General features: G+C 51.7%; 2 protein-coding genes and 1 long non-coding RNA gene across 11 annotated transcripts in view; 1 reads left to right on the top strand and 2 right to left on the bottom strand.

Annotated features, from left to right (window-relative positions):
* The window catches only part of LOC132522091 (sterol 26-hydroxylase, mitochondrial), a 43,291-nt gene extending 42,033 nt beyond the window's left edge, over positions 1–1,258 (top strand). For both annotated transcript variants that reach the window (XM_060152089.1, XM_060152091.1), the window contains exons 6-9: positions 45–211; positions 417–498; positions 579–791; positions 929–1,258. In XM_060152089.1, the coding sequence (XP_060008072.1) occupies positions 45–211; positions 417–498; positions 579–791; positions 929–1,048 (582 nt within the window). In that variant the 3' untranslated portion in view covers positions 1,049–1,258. The remainder of the gene's footprint in view (positions 1–44; positions 212–416; positions 499–578; positions 792–928) is intronic.
* Positions 1,259–4,176: 2,918 nt separating this feature from the next.
* LOC132522090 (uncharacterized) lies at positions 4,177–4,824 on the bottom strand. Its single transcript, XR_009541067.1, has 2 exons — positions 4,762–4,824; positions 4,177–4,393 (listed from the first exon to the last, which is right to left on the bottom strand). It is a non-coding gene; the product is annotated as an uncharacterized LOC132522090 (long non-coding RNA).
* Positions 4,825–6,746: 1,922 nt separating this feature from the next.
* PRKAG3 (protein kinase AMP-activated non-catalytic subunit gamma 3) lies at positions 6,747–17,165 on the bottom strand. Of its 8 annotated transcripts, none has more exons than XM_060152083.1 (16): positions 16,881–17,146; positions 16,448–16,487; positions 15,817–16,002; positions 15,064–15,467; positions 13,991–14,072; positions 13,457–13,515; positions 13,311–13,356; positions 13,062–13,116; positions 12,736–12,862; positions 12,435–12,603; positions 11,602–11,619; positions 10,958–10,995; positions 10,633–10,779; positions 10,049–10,282; positions 9,697–9,871; positions 6,747–9,476 (listed from the first exon to the last, which is right to left on the bottom strand). In XM_060152083.1, exons 3-14 carry the CDS (start codon positions 15,968–15,970, stop codon positions 10,166–10,168), a joined length of 1,416 nt encoding a protein of 471 aa, XP_060008066.1. In that variant the 5' UTR covers positions 15,971–16,002; positions 16,448–16,487; positions 16,881–17,146; the 3' UTR covers positions 6,747–9,476; positions 9,697–9,871; positions 10,049–10,165. The 8 variants fall into 8 exon arrangements, with proteins under 8 accessions (XP_060008066.1, XP_060008064.1, XP_060008065.1 ...); XM_060152081.1 differs by having other exon boundaries at positions 15,817–15,972; positions 16,881–17,144; XM_060152084.1 differs by having other exon boundaries at positions 8,605–9,476; positions 12,435–12,600; positions 15,817–15,972; positions 16,881–17,135.
* Between the last annotated feature and the right edge of the window lie 417 nt (positions 17,166–17,582).

The raw sequence follows: 17,582 nt of genomic DNA, 5'->3' as shown, positions 1-17,582 counted from the left end.
TCTTAGAGATCTTTCCTCACTTCATCTCTTACTCTACCTCCCAGACGTCCAACACGCTGACGTGGGCCCTGTACCATCTTTCAAAGAACCCAGAGATCCAGGCAGCCCTGCATGAAGAAGTGGTGGGCATGGTGCCCGCCGGGCAGGTGCCCCAGTACAAGGACTTTGCCCACATGCCCCTGCTCAAAGCTGTGCTTAAGGAGACGCTGCGGTAGGATGCTGTCCCCGGGAGCAAGGGTCTGTGTGTGGACGAGGACTCAGAGACAGGACTGGGAGTGGGGGCTGGTAGGCTGCGGCCAGGGCCAGGGATGAGATGGGAAGAGGGTCCCGGGGGACCAGAGGGGTGTGGCCGAGGGGGTGGGCACTCTGCCCCTCCTTGGATTCAGAGGCAGATCTGCACGTTCTTTTACCTGCAGTCTCTATCCTGTGGTCCCCGTGAACTCCCGGGTCATCATGGACAAGGAAATTGAAGTTGGTGGCTTCCTCTTCCCCAAGAACGTGAGTAGGGCTGGAGAGCCAGGGTTCCCAGGGGGCCCCTGCAGCCCTCTGCTGATGTGCCACCCATTCTTTGTCTGCAGACCCAGTTTGTGTTCTGCCACTACGTGGTGTCCCGGGACCCTCGCATCTTCCCTGAGCCGGACAGCTTCCAGCCCCAACGTTGGCTGAGGAAGAACCAGCCTGATGCCCTCAGGGCCCAACACCCATTTGGCTCTGTGCCCTTTGGTTACGGAGTTCGGGCTTGCCTGGGCCGCAGGGTTGCAGAGCTGGAGATGCAGCTGCTGCTGACAAGGGTGAATGGGGAGAGACAGGAGGGCCGTGCGGGCCACGGGTGCTGAAGGAGGCGGGAGGCACGGGGTGGGAGCGTGCGGAGGAGGGCGGTGGATGGAGGCCACAGACTCTAATCGCCTGTGCGCCTTTTACTTCCCAGCTGATCCAGCAGTACGAGGTGGCCCTGGCCCCTGAGACGGGGGAGGTGACAAGTGTGGCTCGAATCGTGCTCGTTCCCAATAAGAAGGTGGGCCTGCGTTTCCTGCAGAGACAGAGTTGAGCCTCCTTCCCACCCTCCCTGGCACATGAAGAAGGAGAGGAAGGGGCTGCCAGGTGCCAGAGGTTGGAGAAACTCAGTGTAGTTCCTGTAGAACCCTGAGCTTTTGCCACTTTCATCATTTTGAGCGTCTCCCTCTCAGATAAAAAGCCGCCTCCGTGGCATGTGGCTAACCTTGGGGAAAATATAGAATAAAGGGGCTTTTATTCATAATTGGAGACCTTTGTGATTCTTTTTGACAACCCAGCATTTGAACCTTTTTCTGTGTTTGGGGAACACCCTCTCCCCACTTAGCAAACCTGGTGGGAGGCAGAACCGCCTCCCTTCGTGGAAGCTGAGAACGCCGTATGCTTTCCCAGACCTCACAGAGAAGCCTTAGCTTCACCTGGCATTGGCTGAGGCCCTGCCCAAGTAGAAGCTGCAGAGCCATTCCCCAGGCACCGAGAAGACACCCGCTTTTGAATAGAAAGTGCTTAGATACAGGCAGTGACATGCTATAAAAATGGTCGGAAGCATTCTAGGCCAGGCCTACAGGAATGACTCTAGGGACACCACTGGGGGGCTGATCAGTCTGGAAAGCCCCATGTTGGTCACACTCAGGAGAATGAGAGTTGGGAAGCTGTCACTACAGCTGTTGGCCCCAGAGCTACTCCATGTCTCCCAGGTCTATGCTGACTAAAGAAAAAAAGAAAAGATGCCCCCTCCTCCCAACTACCCCTGACAACAGGAAGAACAGGAGCAGCAGAGGGTGGTCTCTGCCTCACGACCACCTTCCAAATCTCTCACGTACAACTGAGAGGTAGAGCCTAAATCCCACCTGGAACTGCAGGAGAGTCTGGGGATTGTAGTTTCTAACTTTCCAGCCTCTTCAGTACAGGAAGCCAACAAGAAGGAAAGTGGGTTGGCATGGAGATCCAGTGTACCACAACACAAGCCTGAAAAGTCAACAAATCCCAGCCTCAAGGAGGCCCAGCCCTAGTGGGAAATTAATGCTGAGTCATAGAAAACCAAAGCAGAATTTCTTCTGTCTGTGGGGATTTGAGTTTGAGCCTATTAAAAAACTCACGTCATTGCCCTGATTAAAATCCTTCCATGGCTCCCCTCAGTCCTGAGGCAAAGTCCTAAGTGGCTTAGAAGACTCGGTGTTCTGGCATCCTGGCCTCCACACTCCCCTATACCCCCTCCACCCTTCCACAGCTGAGCCCAAATTCCTTGTATTTCCCTGAGCACATTATGCTCTTTCCGGCCTCAATACTTTGTACTTAATGTCTGCTGTCCTTGGAACACCCTCTTCACCAACTGGCCTGTCGTCTCACAGAACTTGCTCTTCCTCTAGACTCAGCTCAAATGTCGCCGCCTCTGCAAAGCCTTCCCTGACCTCTCAGGGTGAGCCTGAGCACTTCCTCTTGTGCTCTCCCCCGTCCACCGCCTAGAACCGAGCGCTCAGCCCGGTCACCGTGTCGTAGGCCCGACTGTCTCCCCAGCCAGCTGGGAGCCCCATGGAGGGCATAATCCCAATGTCGAACTCTGTGTCTAGCACAGAGTTAATGAAGGTAATGCATACATGTTTGTTGAATGCGACTGGAATAGGAGGAAGGGAAGGGAAGGAGAGGGGGGAAGATACAGAGCTTTCCATATTGAGAAGAGAAACCTGGAGAGAATTGGGCAGGATGCCTGATTATAAGGCCACGGCTCTCGAACCCACCTGTGCAGGGGTTCGCTGTAAGAACTCTTTATAAATATAGAGGACGGGGGCTGGTCGCCAAGGGTGCTAGGATCTCTGTCACAAAGTCATCCAGGGCAGACTGCTGCCTTTCCCAGTGTGCTGCTCCTCAGACCACCAGGGGTCAGCTGCCCAAGCCATGTGAACGCCTCAGTGTTGGCACGCTGGGTGGCGGGAAGTCTGTGTGATGTGGCTTGGGATTGAGGTTTTGTAGAGCTGTCCAAGAGTGTCAGTGTCCATGTCTGCAGCTCAGTTTGTGAATTTATAGGCTAATCTCACATCAAAATCTGTGAAGATCTTGTATATCCATAGGCTAGAATATTACTGAGCCATAAGAAACGAATGAAGTACTGAGTCATGCTACATCATTGATGAACCTTGAAAACATTATATGAATGAAGGAAACCAGACACAAAAGACCACATCTTGTATGATTCCACTGACATGAAATGTCTGGAATAAGCAAATCCATAGAGACAGAAAGTAAGTTAGTGGTTGCCGGGAGAATGGGGAGTGATTTTCAATGGATACGGAGTTTCTTTGGGAAGACAAGTGTGTTCTGGAATTAGTGGTGATGGTTGCACAACTTTGTGAATATACTAAATACCACTGAATTATACACACTGGAAGAGTGAACTTTATGGTATGTGAGTTAGATCTCAATTTAAAAAATCTATGAAGATCAGTGTGGTAAGATTATTGTAGAGATAGCTGCCAATGGAAGCCATACCTCCAGAGGCGCCACAGGAAATTGTGAAGCAGCAGTGCCCTGCTGTGCATCTGCAGGGCCTAAAATCCAGTCTCTAATCAGAAATCAGCAATGCAGAACCGAAACAAGAGCTCAGAGGACTGGTGAAGTAATGATGTCCTTGTGAGGATTAATCAAAGAGCAGGCTATATCCCCTTACATTTTGATGAGGTGTAGCCACAACCTCAGAGGCTCCCCACCAAAAGTGACAAGCGACAAGTTGTGTTCTAAAAGATATAAAAGCTGAAGAGCTATTAACGCAGCTATGAAACCTTGCCCAGAGGTTGCTACTGGAAAGCCCACAGACACAGCACTGGGAAGAAAAGAGTCAAAGACTCCTACTCAAAACAGAGAAAAGGGACTTCCCTGGTGGCGCATTGGATGAGAATCCACCTGCCAATGCAGGGGACACAGGTTTGAGCCCTGGCTCGGGAGGATCCCACATGCTGCGGAGCAACTAAGCCCGTGCGCCGCAACTATTGAGCCTGTGCTCTAGAGCCCGCGAGCCACAACTACTGAAGCCCGCACGCCTAGAGCCCGTGCTCCTCAACAGAAGCCACCGCAATGAGAAGCCCGCGCACCGCAACGAAGAGTAGCTCCCGCTCGCAGCAACTAGAGAAAGCCCGTGCGTAGCAACGAAGAGTCAACACAGCCAAAAATAAAATAAATTAATTTTTTTAAAAAAACAGACAAAAACAAAATACAGCATGGTCAAAGAGGTTTTCTCTTTATACCTGAGGTTCTTTAAAAAATTTTTAAAGACATTTATTGAAATATACCTACAGAAAAACGAATATGCCATAAGTGTACATGAAGTTCCTCTGCTTATATTGGGAGTTGAAAATGGCCTCTGTCTGTTTATTTTCCATCACATTGCCTGGACAAGACATTTAATGTAAATGGAAAAAATTACTTTCTTTGGCAATGATTCATTCAAATACATATAATAGCTATAGGATACAATATTGTAAATCAACTATGCTTTAATTTTTTTTAAAAAATCCAAGGTTTAGAAAACACACACACAGATAGCTGCAGGATGGATGTGATGTAATACGTGGGCTCTTTCCCTTGCAACCTTCTCTCTGGAGAGTGAAAGCATCAGCCCTGGTGTGAGGGTTGGCCCAAAGGCCATCAGTGGCCAGTGATGGGGTGCATTTCCAGGGTCTGGGGGCTCAGGAACTCTGGACTGCCCCCATAAGTCACAGTGCAGGGATGTCACAGTGAGGCTCCCTAATAACCCACCTGACTGTATAAGGAAAGAAGAATAGGATTTAGGATAATCACTGAAGAGTAGACATTAATTCACTGTAGACATTAATCACTGAAGAGTAGACATTAAGTAGATGTAGACAGCAGCTACATCTTTGTCTGAAAAGAATGTGCACATCTCGTTACTCCTAATTCCGGCTAATTTGAATTTGTTGGCCAAATTAGGATCCATGTTTCTGGGTACGACTTTGAGAAAACAGCTTGCCTTCTTAAACACTATGCAGCGCTCCTGGGAATAAAAAGAGAGAATCCAGTGTTTTCTGGCTATCCACATACTCGTGTTTTATAGAAGTTTTAGCCCTGAATGTATTTTGGCTTGGTAATATCGGTTTATTTTCAGGTCATTATTTATGACTCCACTTTTTTTCCCCAAAGTTAATCACTAGTTTTATTTATGTTTTTCATTGTTTGGTTTTTCTTTTTTTGTTTTTTTTACACCTTTATTGGAGTATAATTGCTTTACAATGATGTGCTAGTTTCTGCTGTATAACAAAGTGAATCCCCTATATGTATACATATAACCTCATATCCTCTCCCTCTTGCGTGTCCCTCCCACCCTCCCTATCCCACCCCTCTAGGTGGTCACAAAGCACCGAGCTGATCTCCCTATGCTATGCGACTGCTTCCCACCAGCTATCTATTTTACATTTGGTAGGGTATATATGTCAGTGCAACTCCCTCACTTCATCCCGTCTTACCCTTCCCCCTCCCCGTGTCCTCAAGTCCATTCTCTACATCTGTGTCTTTATTCCTGTCCTGCCCCTAGGTTCATCAGAACCTTTTTTTTTTTTGATTCCATATATATGTGTTAGCATACGGTATTTGTTTTTCTCTTTCTGACTTACTTCACTCTGTATGACAGATTCTACATCCAACCACCTCACTACAAATAACTCAATTTCAATTTTTTTTTTTTTTTTTTTTTTTGCGGTACGCGGGCCTCTCACTGTTGTGGCCTCTCCTGTTGCGGAGCACAGGCTCCGGACGCGCAAGCTCAGCAGCCATGGCTCATGGGCCTAGCCGCTCCGCGGCATGTGGGATCTTCCCGAACCGGGGCACGAACCCGTGTCCCCTGCATCGGCAGGCGGACTCTCAACCACTGCGCCACCAGGGAAGCCCCAATTTCACTTCTTTTTATGGCTAATGTTCCATTGTATATACGTGCCACATCTTCTCTATCCATTCATCTGTCGATGGCACTTAGGTTGCTTCCATGTCCTGGCTATTGTAAATAGAGCTGCAGTGAACATTGTGGTACATGACTCTTTTTGAATTATGGTTTTCTCAGGGTATATGCCCAGTAGTGGGATTGCTGGATCATATGGTAGTTCTATTTTTAGTTTTTTTAAGGAAGCTCCATACTGTTCTCCATAGTGGCTGTATCAGTTTACATTCCCACCAACAGTGCAAGAGGGTTCCCTTTTCTCCACACCCTCTCCAGCATTTATTGTTTGTAGATTTTTTGATGATGGCCGTTCTGACTGGTGTGAGGTGATACCTCATTGTGGTTTTGATTTGCATTTCTCTAATGATTAGTGATGTTGAGCATCATTTCATGTGTTTGTTGACAATCTGTATATCTTCTTTTGGAGAAATGTCTATTTAGGTCTTCTGCCCATTTTTGGATTGGGTTGTTTGTTTTTTTGGTATTAAGCTGCATGAGCTGCTTGTATATTTTGGAGATTAATCCTTTGTCAGTTGCTTCGTTTGCAAATATTTTGTCCCATTCTGATGGTTGTATGACTCCACTTTTAATATGCATGTCCAATAAAAACTTGCTCAACTGTCTTCATGGAATGGACTGTACATGACATTGTACTGAATTCTTCCACATTTAAGGATGTTTGAAAGAAGAGTAGTGAGAATACTAACAAATCATATATCTTTTATGTTGTGCCATTACTCTTAGCCAGTGCTTCTTGTAGATCTTAGTCATAACAAATTACAGATAGACCCAATAAAGTGACAAATGATTTTACTAATCATGAGAAGGAGGCATCCTTATTTCTCAGCATGCTGTCATGCTCCAAGTGTTAGTCATCGTAAATCTCTAGTTTCTACAGAAAATAAATACAGTTGCCCAGGTTCCATGCCCAAGTCAGGAAACTAGTATTTCCAGGAATGGAGGCCCTGGAATTTGCATTTTATAAAGCTTCCCAGGTGATCCTGTTGCACATCCAGGGTTGAGAACTACTGAGAGGGTAGGGAGAGGAGAGACGGGTGATGCTGAGGAGGCTATGGGAATCTAGCCCGAAGGCCACAGAACCTCCGGGGGGCCTCGGAGGCCAGGGGAGGAGTTGGACAAACGATGCCGGGAGAACTTGATCAGAACAGGTTCTAGCGCATGAGCAGACAGGACAGCAGGGCAGGGTTTCACTCTTTCATTCTGCGCTTGGGTGGGAGTGGTTGCAGTTCCCAAGGCAACTCTTGGCCTCTCTTCCAGCAGCCATGGCGGGAGGGCTGGGCAAGAGCTGAGGGCTGGGCTGTGGTCAGAGCAGGGCTTCTGAGGCAGAAGGGTAGTACAGTCCCTCACATAAGGGCCTGAGGGGGCAAACTGCTGGGTCCTCTGGATGGGGGGGTGTCCAGGAGGGTGGAAACTTACCTGTTTTCAACGGGAGCAGAAGGGGAAAGAGTGCTTTCCTCAGGCTGCCCTTTCCACCCACAGCCTGTGCTGTGACAGCTGAACTACTGTTCACACAAAGAGCCACCTGGGACAGCGCCTCGAAGACACCCTGCTACACTTTGCTTAGAGCCAGTGGAGACGGCCCGCCCCAGGCTCCCCAAGGACACTATCACTTGAGACAGCCCTGAGGGCACCCCCATCCCATCCTCCCACTTGAACCCAGGACCTTCCCAGGTAGGGCCAGAGCAGAGCCAGCACTGACCTATTGGTTATGGCACAACTGGAAACAGAAGTTGAGTGTCTATGAGAAAATGCCTTCACTTACTGCCTGACTCATCAAGCACAGATGGCCCCACTCTGTTGGTCTGTGAGGTAAACGGGGTAGATCATATTTTAGAAATATTAACCTACCCTCTCTCCCTTGGACAGCAGATCTGCAGTGTCATTATCACGGGGGAGGGGGTGACACAGCAGAAGCCCAGTCTTGGCTTTGGAATTTCAAAAGCCTGACTCAACAGGGTAGGTAGCAAGAACTCAAGACACGTACAATGGATTTGGAAGACTATATGATGGGCTAGAGAAAAAGGCCCCCTCTTTCCCTACTGCGTAAAAATTCCACAGGCTGCTGGGTATTGGGGAAGCAAAGAGACTGTAGACATTTGGGGGGGGCCCTGAGAAAAGGGCCCTGACAAGGGAGCTGTGTCTGAAGTGAGAGGGGAGTATGACAAATACCCTAGAAAGGTTTGGAGATGATAAGGGTAGAAGAGCCCTGGGCCCCATGTTTCCTGTGTAGAGGCTGGGAAAACAGTAAAACACAGGGTAGACCAGACCACTTGCTGTCTGTCTCAGCAGATGGGCTTGGGATAGCCCCACAGAGCTTCCTAAAGTCCAGAGGGGTACAGGGCCAGGAGCTAGAATGTCCCTATGCCCCAGGAGCAGGCAGGCCCAAAGAGGCTTCGTGGTAGGGAGTGAGGGAGCACCTAGCAGGGGCCATGCCCACCGGTGACCAACCAAGTTGACGACTACATGGGAAGGGGGATGTTTCAGCAGGTGCTGGTACGGGTGGATGATGACGGCTGAGGAAAAAAGTCTGGCACCACTTAAAGCCTCCCCCCATCACTGAACTTAACCCCAAGAATAGGTGGGAGAGGAACCCCAAATTGGCTGAGACTAATTTCTACAACCTGGTAAAATGGAGTTCGTAATAGAAATTACATTTAGTGTTAGAAAAATTCAGTTACGTTTCTTACATATTAGAGTTTGTGGACTGAGTTGTACCCACTATGTAAGTAACATTTTCTTTAGAGTTTTGCTGTAAATAAAAGATGAAAAAGAAATTTCGGTGGAATAACACTCCACAAGAAAAGGAAACGCCACTTGCAGTGTTTGTCAATTACAGATTTTCCTTCAGGTGTCATTGAATTCAGAAAGGGCAGGGATCTCGCCGCAGGTTCAGATCAAATGACCATAGCATTTTCTGAGTGAAAGTTATAAAATCTAAGTTCACGGGCTGTTCTTTTTCTTTTTGTTTTCTCGATGGTTCATCCTCAGTTATCCAAACACAGGCCCTCCCTGGGGACTGAGAACACTGCTTGCTGGTGAGAGCTAAGGATGAGAAAGGAGGGGGGACCTCTCCAACAGGCAGCTCTACAAAACTGCTGCTCTGTGGGGACCCATAGGCAGCCCTGAAAGGCAATGCTGGGGGAGCAGGAGGGCAGTGGCAAAGTTGTAAGGAACCGCTAGGGCAGTTTCCATGGGGGAAGCACACCTGGGACCCCCAGGAGCTGGGGGCACGGGTGTCAGGTAGTCCAGAAGCCGAGGAATCCAGAACCCCTTCCTGAACCCATGGACTGAGGGCTCCCCACCCCACCGGGGCCAGGTAGGGGGAGAGCAGTGTGGGTGGTACAAATCAGTCAGCCCTGGGGTAATCCTAGTGCCTCTGGTTCAGAGAGCTCCAGGCTTGACTCAGCTGTTCTTAATTTCATCATTCCATGGTGGACCAGGCATTCCTGAGGTCTTCTGGGAGCACAGGCAGGGCAGGGCAATTGGGGAGGGCTGCAGAAGCCTGTGAGGGAAAGAGAAAGGAAGATTAAATGGGGAGGGGAGGTTGCCTTTCCAATAGGGGAGCCTCAGTCTTGCCATCCTTGCTAAGCAGGTGGAATCTGCACCTCCACCCTCTGCAAACCCCTAGCAAATGTGCTACCAGGAAAGAGCCTGAGACCATGTCAAACTGACTGCGATGAGTACTTAGAGAGAAGCTCTCTCCTTTCAGCCTTAGTTCTTACCGAGTGTGGAAATTCCACTCAGCCCAGGTTTGGTAACTGGCTTCCTTCCAGTGGAAGTCCAAGCAGGCGGGAATTGACTTGTGAAAGGGCAGGTCGATCTCCTGGGAGCCCCTGAAGTCACATCACTGCCTCCAGCCCCTGTCCACCCCTCTTATGAGGGCCTCCATCACCTCAGCTGAGAATGGGACAAAGCAGTGGCCCCGCAGTGAGTCCTGACACTTGTAGTTTTCACGAGGCTGCTCAGCTCTGAACTGGGCCACTCCCATCCTCAGGGGGGCCCCAATCTGAGATCTGGGTGCCCGGGGAGACTGAGGGGCTGGAGCTGAGGTCAATGGCCCAGGGCAGAGCCTACCTGAACGAGAGCCGAACCAGCAAATGGGGGGTGGGGGGAGGTGAAGGCCGAGTCCCCGGCTCCCTTCGCTGGCTTCCGGGTGTGGAAGGTGGCCTAAGAGTGAAGACTCTGGTGCTCTCATGCCCCGAGGGCGTCGATGCCAGCAGGGCTCAGCACGAGAGCCTGAAGGATGTCGGAGAGGGACACCACACCCAGGAGGTGCTGGGTCTCATCCACGAGCACCAGCCGGTGCACCTGTGGGTCCACAGAGGCTCACTGAGGGGCAGCGCCATGTGGCTACAGCAGCCAACGAGGTTGACACTGAGAATTAGGGCAAAACAATTCGACATAACTGTGGGGGCAAGAGGGCGCCTCCCAGAAACCAGCTGGCGGTGGCTCTGCCTGCCCTAGCGTGGTCAGCTGGCTGCGGCCCTTGGCCCGAGGGCCCCAACGACAGGACCAGTCGCTGGCCAGCGTGCACACCAAGAGCTTGGCCGTGAGATGGGAGGACAGGGCAGGTGCCCAATGGATAGAGCTAGCTGAAACTGCTCACGAGAAGGACTGGGCCCCCTGTGTTGGGAGCATGTACGAAGGGGTGTGGGTACCTGCTCCTGGACAATCCGGTCGATGACTTCCCCCAAGGTCTCATGGGGCTGGCAGGAAACGACTTTCTCCAGACACAGTGTCCTCCGCCTCAGTGCTTCTCCCACACTCACATCCAGGTGGTTGTATGTTTGTTGGGCTGCCAGGTGCTGGGCAGGAGGGAGAACCGCTCTTAATCAGCCCTCGGCCAGGCTCCAGCCCCACAGATATCTCCCTCTATACACTTGTAAAGGCCCCCCTGGTCCACAGATACCCCCCCACATCGATCCCCCCACCTCAGCCTCCCTGTGGCACCCCCAGCTCCCCTCTATTCCCCCAGACACTTACAATCACATCAAAGCGGGAGTAGAGGCCCACGACCTGTCCTGCAGGGGTTGGGGGGCCGGGGAGGAAGGGGAGAGAAAGGGGAGAGGTTCAGGTCAGAACCAGGATGCTGTGTAGGGGCCCAGGGCGGGCTTGCGGAGTGAAACTCCTCAACATCCTCCCCACCCCCAGGCTACTGGCTTTATAATGAGGCATCAGGCTGCCACCACCCTGAACCCACAGATCAAACAGTATCTCAGAGACACCTGACATCATGCCTCCTGATGTGAGAAAATATGAGTACATGGCATCACCTCTGAAATATTCTAGCCTCAGTGTATAGCCTGGGGACTTCCCGGGTGGTGCAGTGGTTAAGAATCTGCCTGCCAATGCAGGGGACACGGGTTCAAGCCCTGGTCCGGGAAGATCCCACATGCCGCGGAGCAACTAAGCCCGTGCCCCACAACTACTGAGCCGTGTGCCACAACTACTGAAGCCCGCTCGCCCAGAGCCCATGCTCTGCAACAAGAGAAGCCACCACAATCAGAAGCCTGCACACCGCAACGAAGAGTAGCCCCCACTCGCTGCAACTAGAGAAAGCCCGTGCGCAGCAACGAAGACCCAACACGGCCAAAAGTAAATTAAAAAAAAAAAAGTATAGCCTGAACCTGATCGAGACTTTAGAACTAATTTCCAGTTTACAGGAAACACAGGAAGAGAGGAACAATGTACAGGCCAACTGCAGAAAACAGAAAAATCTCTGGAAGTGGGACGTTCTATAGGACAATAGACCCAGGCTTCTCATCATCAACATCACGAAAATTAAGTGGGGAGGGAACTGTTCTAGATTAAAAGAGACTTACGGGACAAAAGAAGCAAATTCAAAGCATAGACCTTAATTGGATCTTGATTTGAACAAATCAACTATAAGAAAAAGATATTCTTGGGGAAAATGGGGAAATGGAATTAGGATTGAATATTAGATAGCATTAATAAGTTATTCATAATTTTGTTAGGTGATGTAGGAAACATACTTGTTTTAAGAGATTCAGATGAAGTGTTAAGAGGTGAAATGACATGATTCTATAATATAATTTACTTTAAATTACTTCAGTGAAAAAAAAAAAGAACTGGTTAATGGCAATGTGTTAACAGTAGTTAATCCGGGTGGATAGGTGGGGTTTGTTATAGAGTTTTTTCTACCATTTTCACACATTTGAAATTTTTCATAATCAAAAAATAGATTAAAACACTTCTTGATATTCAGCTTCATTATGGTGATTTTTAACTTTGAAGCAGTTTACAGCCATGGCTCCTTTAACCCTTTTTCAGAGCAAGAAATTGAGGTCTGGCTCAGAGAGGCTAAGTAACTGATCCAAGGCTCAAAGCAGGCAGAGACTTGTAGCCCTGACTCCATCCTGGGCCGCGAGCTGATGTCACATAGACCCCTGCTACCCCCCAGTCCCACCCCAGCCAGAGCCCCCATCTTGGGCGTAGGTACCAGCTTCGTTGACCACAGGCAGTGCAGACACGCGCCGGTCCACAAAGATGTCCAGTGCGGTCAGGATGGGTGCCGTTTCTAGCACCATGGCCAAGTCTCGGAACGTGCCGATGCCCACATCTTGGATGGTGCAGGAGAGGAAGGAGGGCCTGGGCAGCAGGGTGCCCTGCTTGGGTTGGGGCCAGGTAGGGATGAGGGTGGAGTAGTCCCCAGAGGGCTCCCAGCTGCTCCCTCCCCAATCCCTAGGGCTGAAGACTTCTCTGCCCCTCGGGTCTCCCCCTGAGGCTGTGCCCAGGCTCACAAAGATGTGCAGGAACTTGAGCAGCCGCTTGTGTGTGAGGATGTGGAGCACAGCGCCTGAGACTGGGTCCAGGACCGGCAGGCGGTGGATCCGGTTCTTGATGAGGGTATAGACGGCTTCGAGCAGGCTGCAGAAGTGGGAGCAGTGAGGCTGGGGCAGCCTGGGGAGAGATGCCCTTCATCCCAGCCCCCAGAAAGGAGGACAGGGTGCCAAGGCTGCCTTGTCCGCAGTTTGCCGACGGTGAGCCCGTGAGTTCAGAACAGAGGAGCTGGGGAAGGGGTCTGTGCAGGGCAAGGAGGCCCAAGTGGGTGGCTGGGGACGCTTACCTGTCACTGGGAGAGATGGAGACCAGAGGCCTGAAGGAGCCTTGAAGGTAGATCTCTGCAGGAAAAACTGGAGTCAGGCCAAGGGAACTGGTCACCCTGCCTCACCCAGCAGCCCCCAGCCCCTCGGGTCCCCTGGGCTCCCTATTGCCTTCTCCCTGCTCCCCCCAGGAGATCCCCACCGCCCATCCTCTGCCTGAAGTCCTTAGCCCTACCCTCACCCTCACACTCTCGGCCCCTTTGCCCACTCACCCCTCCAGGTCTCAATCGTATGTTCTTCAATCTCATAGATCTGGACCTAGAACATCAACAGAACTCCTGAAGTCAGACTTGGCCCCCTGAACTCCCTCCACCCCAGCACAGATGGGTGCCGCCAGAACCCCCAGCCCACTCCTCACCAGGGGGGACCTGTAATAGCGGTGCAGCACCAAGATGAAGTCTGTGATGGTCAGCATCCCTGCGGGGGGGGTGGGGAACGGGGGTCAGCCTGGGACTTGGGGTGGACGGCAGGCTGAGGGCTCAGCACCCCTGCCCCACCTGGCCAATGTCCTCGGACTGAGACAAAAGTGGGGTTTTGGAAAGAGGAGGGTAGGGCAGCTCCTCCCGTCCCTGAGAAATGGGGTTCTCCCTTTTACGCTTCCCCTGTAATTTCTCTCCTTTCCTCCCCACTTTTTCTTTTCTCCACATTTCTTCCTCTTCCTTTTCTCTTTTCCTGCTTAGCACCTATGACATGGGACCACAGGGTAGTAGAGCTGGAGGGGTCAGCTGGTCACAGCTATCCCACAGATGGGGTCTCCCAGCTGGTACATTTCCCCCACGCCAGGCCCCTGCTCAGCTCAAGCCTGTGGTGTGTCAGAGCTCAGCCCCAGAAGCGCCCCACAAGTTCCCCCTTTCCCTTCCCCGCCACCTCTGCCTCCCCAGCCCCTTCTCACCCACAAAGCTCTGCTTCTTGCTGTCCCACAGAGGTGCCGCCCGGACGCCATTGGCCACCAGGGCGAAGAAGGCCTTCTTGATCTGAGCACCGGGGAGAACAGTCGAGGGTGAGTTGCTCACTGCCCCTCAGAGTCCCCTGTCCCAACCGGGGTCCTTCCACAGGGCCTTCTCCCGGGCCCTCCACTACACGAGCCTGCCTGCCACTCGACATGACCCTTGTTGGCACATTTGCTACAGAGATAAGGCTGCTGGTGGCCAGAGGCACTGAGGTGACCCCTTACCAGGCACACCAGGGTGTAGGAAACTAACTCAGTGTTTCTACACCAAAGTCATATGTGTACATATACACACAGGATAGTTTTGGCTAATCTAAGTACTAGAGGTGTAATTATTTATATGTTATGTACGAGATATTTTTTTCTAAATAAATTTTACATTGACTCATTTTGGCTTCATCCTAAACAATATTATCTATACAGGCTGGTTGTATTTTTCTAATACATATCAAAATAAATACAAAACTACTAAATTAAATATATTTGTCTATATACTGCTAGAGTCAAATAGTGAACTGTGGTCATACATACACCCTGCTTCTTCTCTACACTACACACTGCTCTCCTATACGCGATGAGAAGAAAGGGATCCGGTGTTTCGTAGCCTAGCCTACTGGAAGAGTGGGGACCAGAGCTCATCCTATTTTTCTCTTTTCAAGAGTTCCCCGCTCTTTGTCCTAAGCCACCCTGCAATGTTTTCCAAACAATTCGGGGCGTGCAAAATGCTCACTCTCATCCTGGGTTGGCCCAGGAGTCCTCTGAAACTTGTAGAGTAAAGCAGGCCTTCCTATCCCCATTTTAGAGATGAGCGAAGCACAAAGACCTACTCCAAACCCTATAGATGCTGTTGCAGAGCTGGGATGACAATTAGGGGGTGTACACAGAGAGAAAACGCCCTCCTCTGCTGGTCTCCATGGTGCTAAGAAGGAATTCTGGAAGGGGCTTGTAGCGGGGCAGAGCTGGCAGGGCATCCTGGGGGCTGTGAGGATGGAGGTGGGGCAGAGCTGGGGCCTCACCTGCAGCATGGTGTCGAAGATGACTATCTTGGAGCTGGTTGCCATGGCATCGTAGCAGGTGTGCTCCTGCATGAAGTGCATGTAGACCTGGGCCCCTGGCTTCTGCAGCTCATCGTCCCAGCTCAGCCTGGGTAACAGTGCCTGCGGGGACGGGCATGGGGCCGGCCTCTCTTCCACCAGGCCGAGCTCATCGCCCCAGGCTGCTGTGGCTGAGAACTCTATGCCCACATCCAGATCGTCTGTGCTGGAGCTGGAGGCTGAGGCTGCACAGTCAGGGGGGAGGATGTCCCGCTCTGCTGTGGGGGAGCCCACCCCAGCCAAGGGAGCAGCTTGGGTCCAGGGTGTGGCCTTGGGGAATGTGGCCTCCAGCCCGGTGGACTCAGCAGCTGGCCTGGACTGGAGACCTGTTCGGGGGGAGAGGACAGTAACTCCATCTTCCAAAGCACTTTCTCATCTGCTGTCTCCGTTCATCTTCACAGCAGCCTTGGGAAGCCTGGATGTTTAGGCCCCCATTTTGCAGGTGAGAGAGCTGAGTCTCAGAGAGTCACAAAGGATGGTGGCTCTGTCCTGAGTTGGCCATGCTGGTGGGCCCCTGGGTCAGCTATGCAGTTGTCCTCTCCCATGTGGGGAGACTGAGGCCACACGATGTCATGTGTCTGTGTTATGGGGAGATCCAGGGCAGAGCCTGGCCCCAGGATCGGGGACTTCCCACTGCCCCCAGTCCCTTCTTGCCAGAACTGGCCTTGGCCTCACCTTCCCCCAGGCCTGGCGGCTCCCCTTCCTCTACATCCTCCTGCCTTGTCCATCTTGAAGCCTTGGTCCCCTGTTCCCCATGGCTTCTTTCTGAGCTGGTGGTCATGGCTGGTGACGGCCATGAAGTGCTATCTCCTTGCTCTAGGAAGCTCATCTCTGGAAGGGGGAATGGGGCCTGTTTGGTTACTGGGGAGTAACACAATAAAATCAATTAAAATGTTATGAGCGATAATATTTGATATTTGCAAGCTTCCAAAGGGCTTTTCCACCAACATGTTTCTCATTCAAACCTCATAGCAATCTTATAAGGGAGGCATTATCATCCCTATTTCACTAACAAGGGAACTGAGATCAGAGAGGTTAGCAATTTGCCACATATCACACAGCTAGTAAGTGATAAAGTCAGGAGGGTCCAAATCTTCAGACTCGAGATCCCCCCTTTCTGCTTCTGAAAGAGGAAGGAGGAGGTGAGGTAAAAGGCGGAAGAAGAAACAAAGAGGAACAAAGAAGGAAAAGGAGAGGAAGACAAAAGCCAGACTAGTAGAGTGGGGGAGATTGGGGGCCTAGAGACACGGGAGAAAAGGAAGTGGGAGAAGAGGCTGGGCCCAGGAGGAGGGCCAGCCGCACCTACCTTGGTGCTCAGGTCCCAGGAGGCTGCTCCAGGAGGGGGTCTGCAGGGAGAAGAATGTCTGAAGGGGTGGGGAAAATGCCCAACACTCTGAACCAAAGGGAGCTCCCCTTCCCACCACACACACACGCCACAAACACACACACACAAACACCCGCCTCACAAACACACATAAACACACACAACCTACCCAAACACTTATACGCACTCAGAAAGCCACATATTCAACACTTCCCAGACACACACAGGACCACATAGACTCACACAAAGAATATACACATGCAAACACCCTCATGCTCACATACAGAGAAAATCCTGGTCAAACACACCCACACGCACGCACACGCGCACACATCCACGCGGTGGTGCGCTCCCGGCCCTCCGGCCTCAGCGGCTCCAGCTCCCGCCACCCCACCCCAGCCCGGGACCCCGGTACCCTGCGCAGCGCGTGCTCCGGCTCCGGCGGGCTCCAGGAGCAAGTGCGCAACACTGTATCTGGGCAGCACTATTCTGGGCCCGGCCCCTGGCACCCTGCCCTCCCGTATCGGGTTCTCTCTGATTGGGTGTCGGGCAGTGGGAAGGAAGGGGTCCAGCCGCTCAGCTGCTCCAGCTCGGCAACCTGCGGGCCGGCGGGGAGGGGTGGGGCGCGTGTGGAATCTCGATGCCTGCTCACGGGCTGCCTCCTGGGTTTCCGAGGACAGGGAAGAAGGACCCCGCTGTGAGGGCACTGGGGTGGGAGGAGGTGAACTATCAGAGTCCTGGGTTTCTTCTCTGAGGGCCTCTGTCATCTTTGTCAGGCGCCAAAGGAGGGAAAACAGGCGCGCTGAGCTGAACTCTCTTCCTTTTACAGCTTCAGTCGTGGGTGGTGCTAGAGTTAGAAAGGGCAAGTTGCAGCTGGGAGGCTGGGGATAAGAGGTTTGTGGGTGGTCCCGGGAGAGTGGCCAATGTGTGTCCAGATGTCTCCATTTGAGTCCCAGGGGCCCGTCCCTCTCTTTGGTGGAGGAGTTGGAACTGGATGGTTAGGGCAGGTGGGGAGTTGTGAGAATCGCCTTGAAGGAGTGAGGTGGGCTTGCGCTTGTCTACAGTGTGAGAGGCACCTATTTCTTTTCTTTTCTTTTCTTTTCTTTTCTTTTGCTTT

The sequence above is a fragment of the Lagenorhynchus albirostris genome, chromosome 6 (assembly GCF_949774975.1).
Source record: "Lagenorhynchus albirostris chromosome 6, mLagAlb1.1, whole genome shotgun sequence".
Classification (NCBI taxonomy): Eukaryota; Metazoa; Chordata; class Mammalia; order Artiodactyla; family Delphinidae; genus Lagenorhynchus; species Lagenorhynchus albirostris.
Note: the sequence above shows the minus strand (reverse complement) of the source record. Positions and strands in the feature narration are given on the sequence as shown.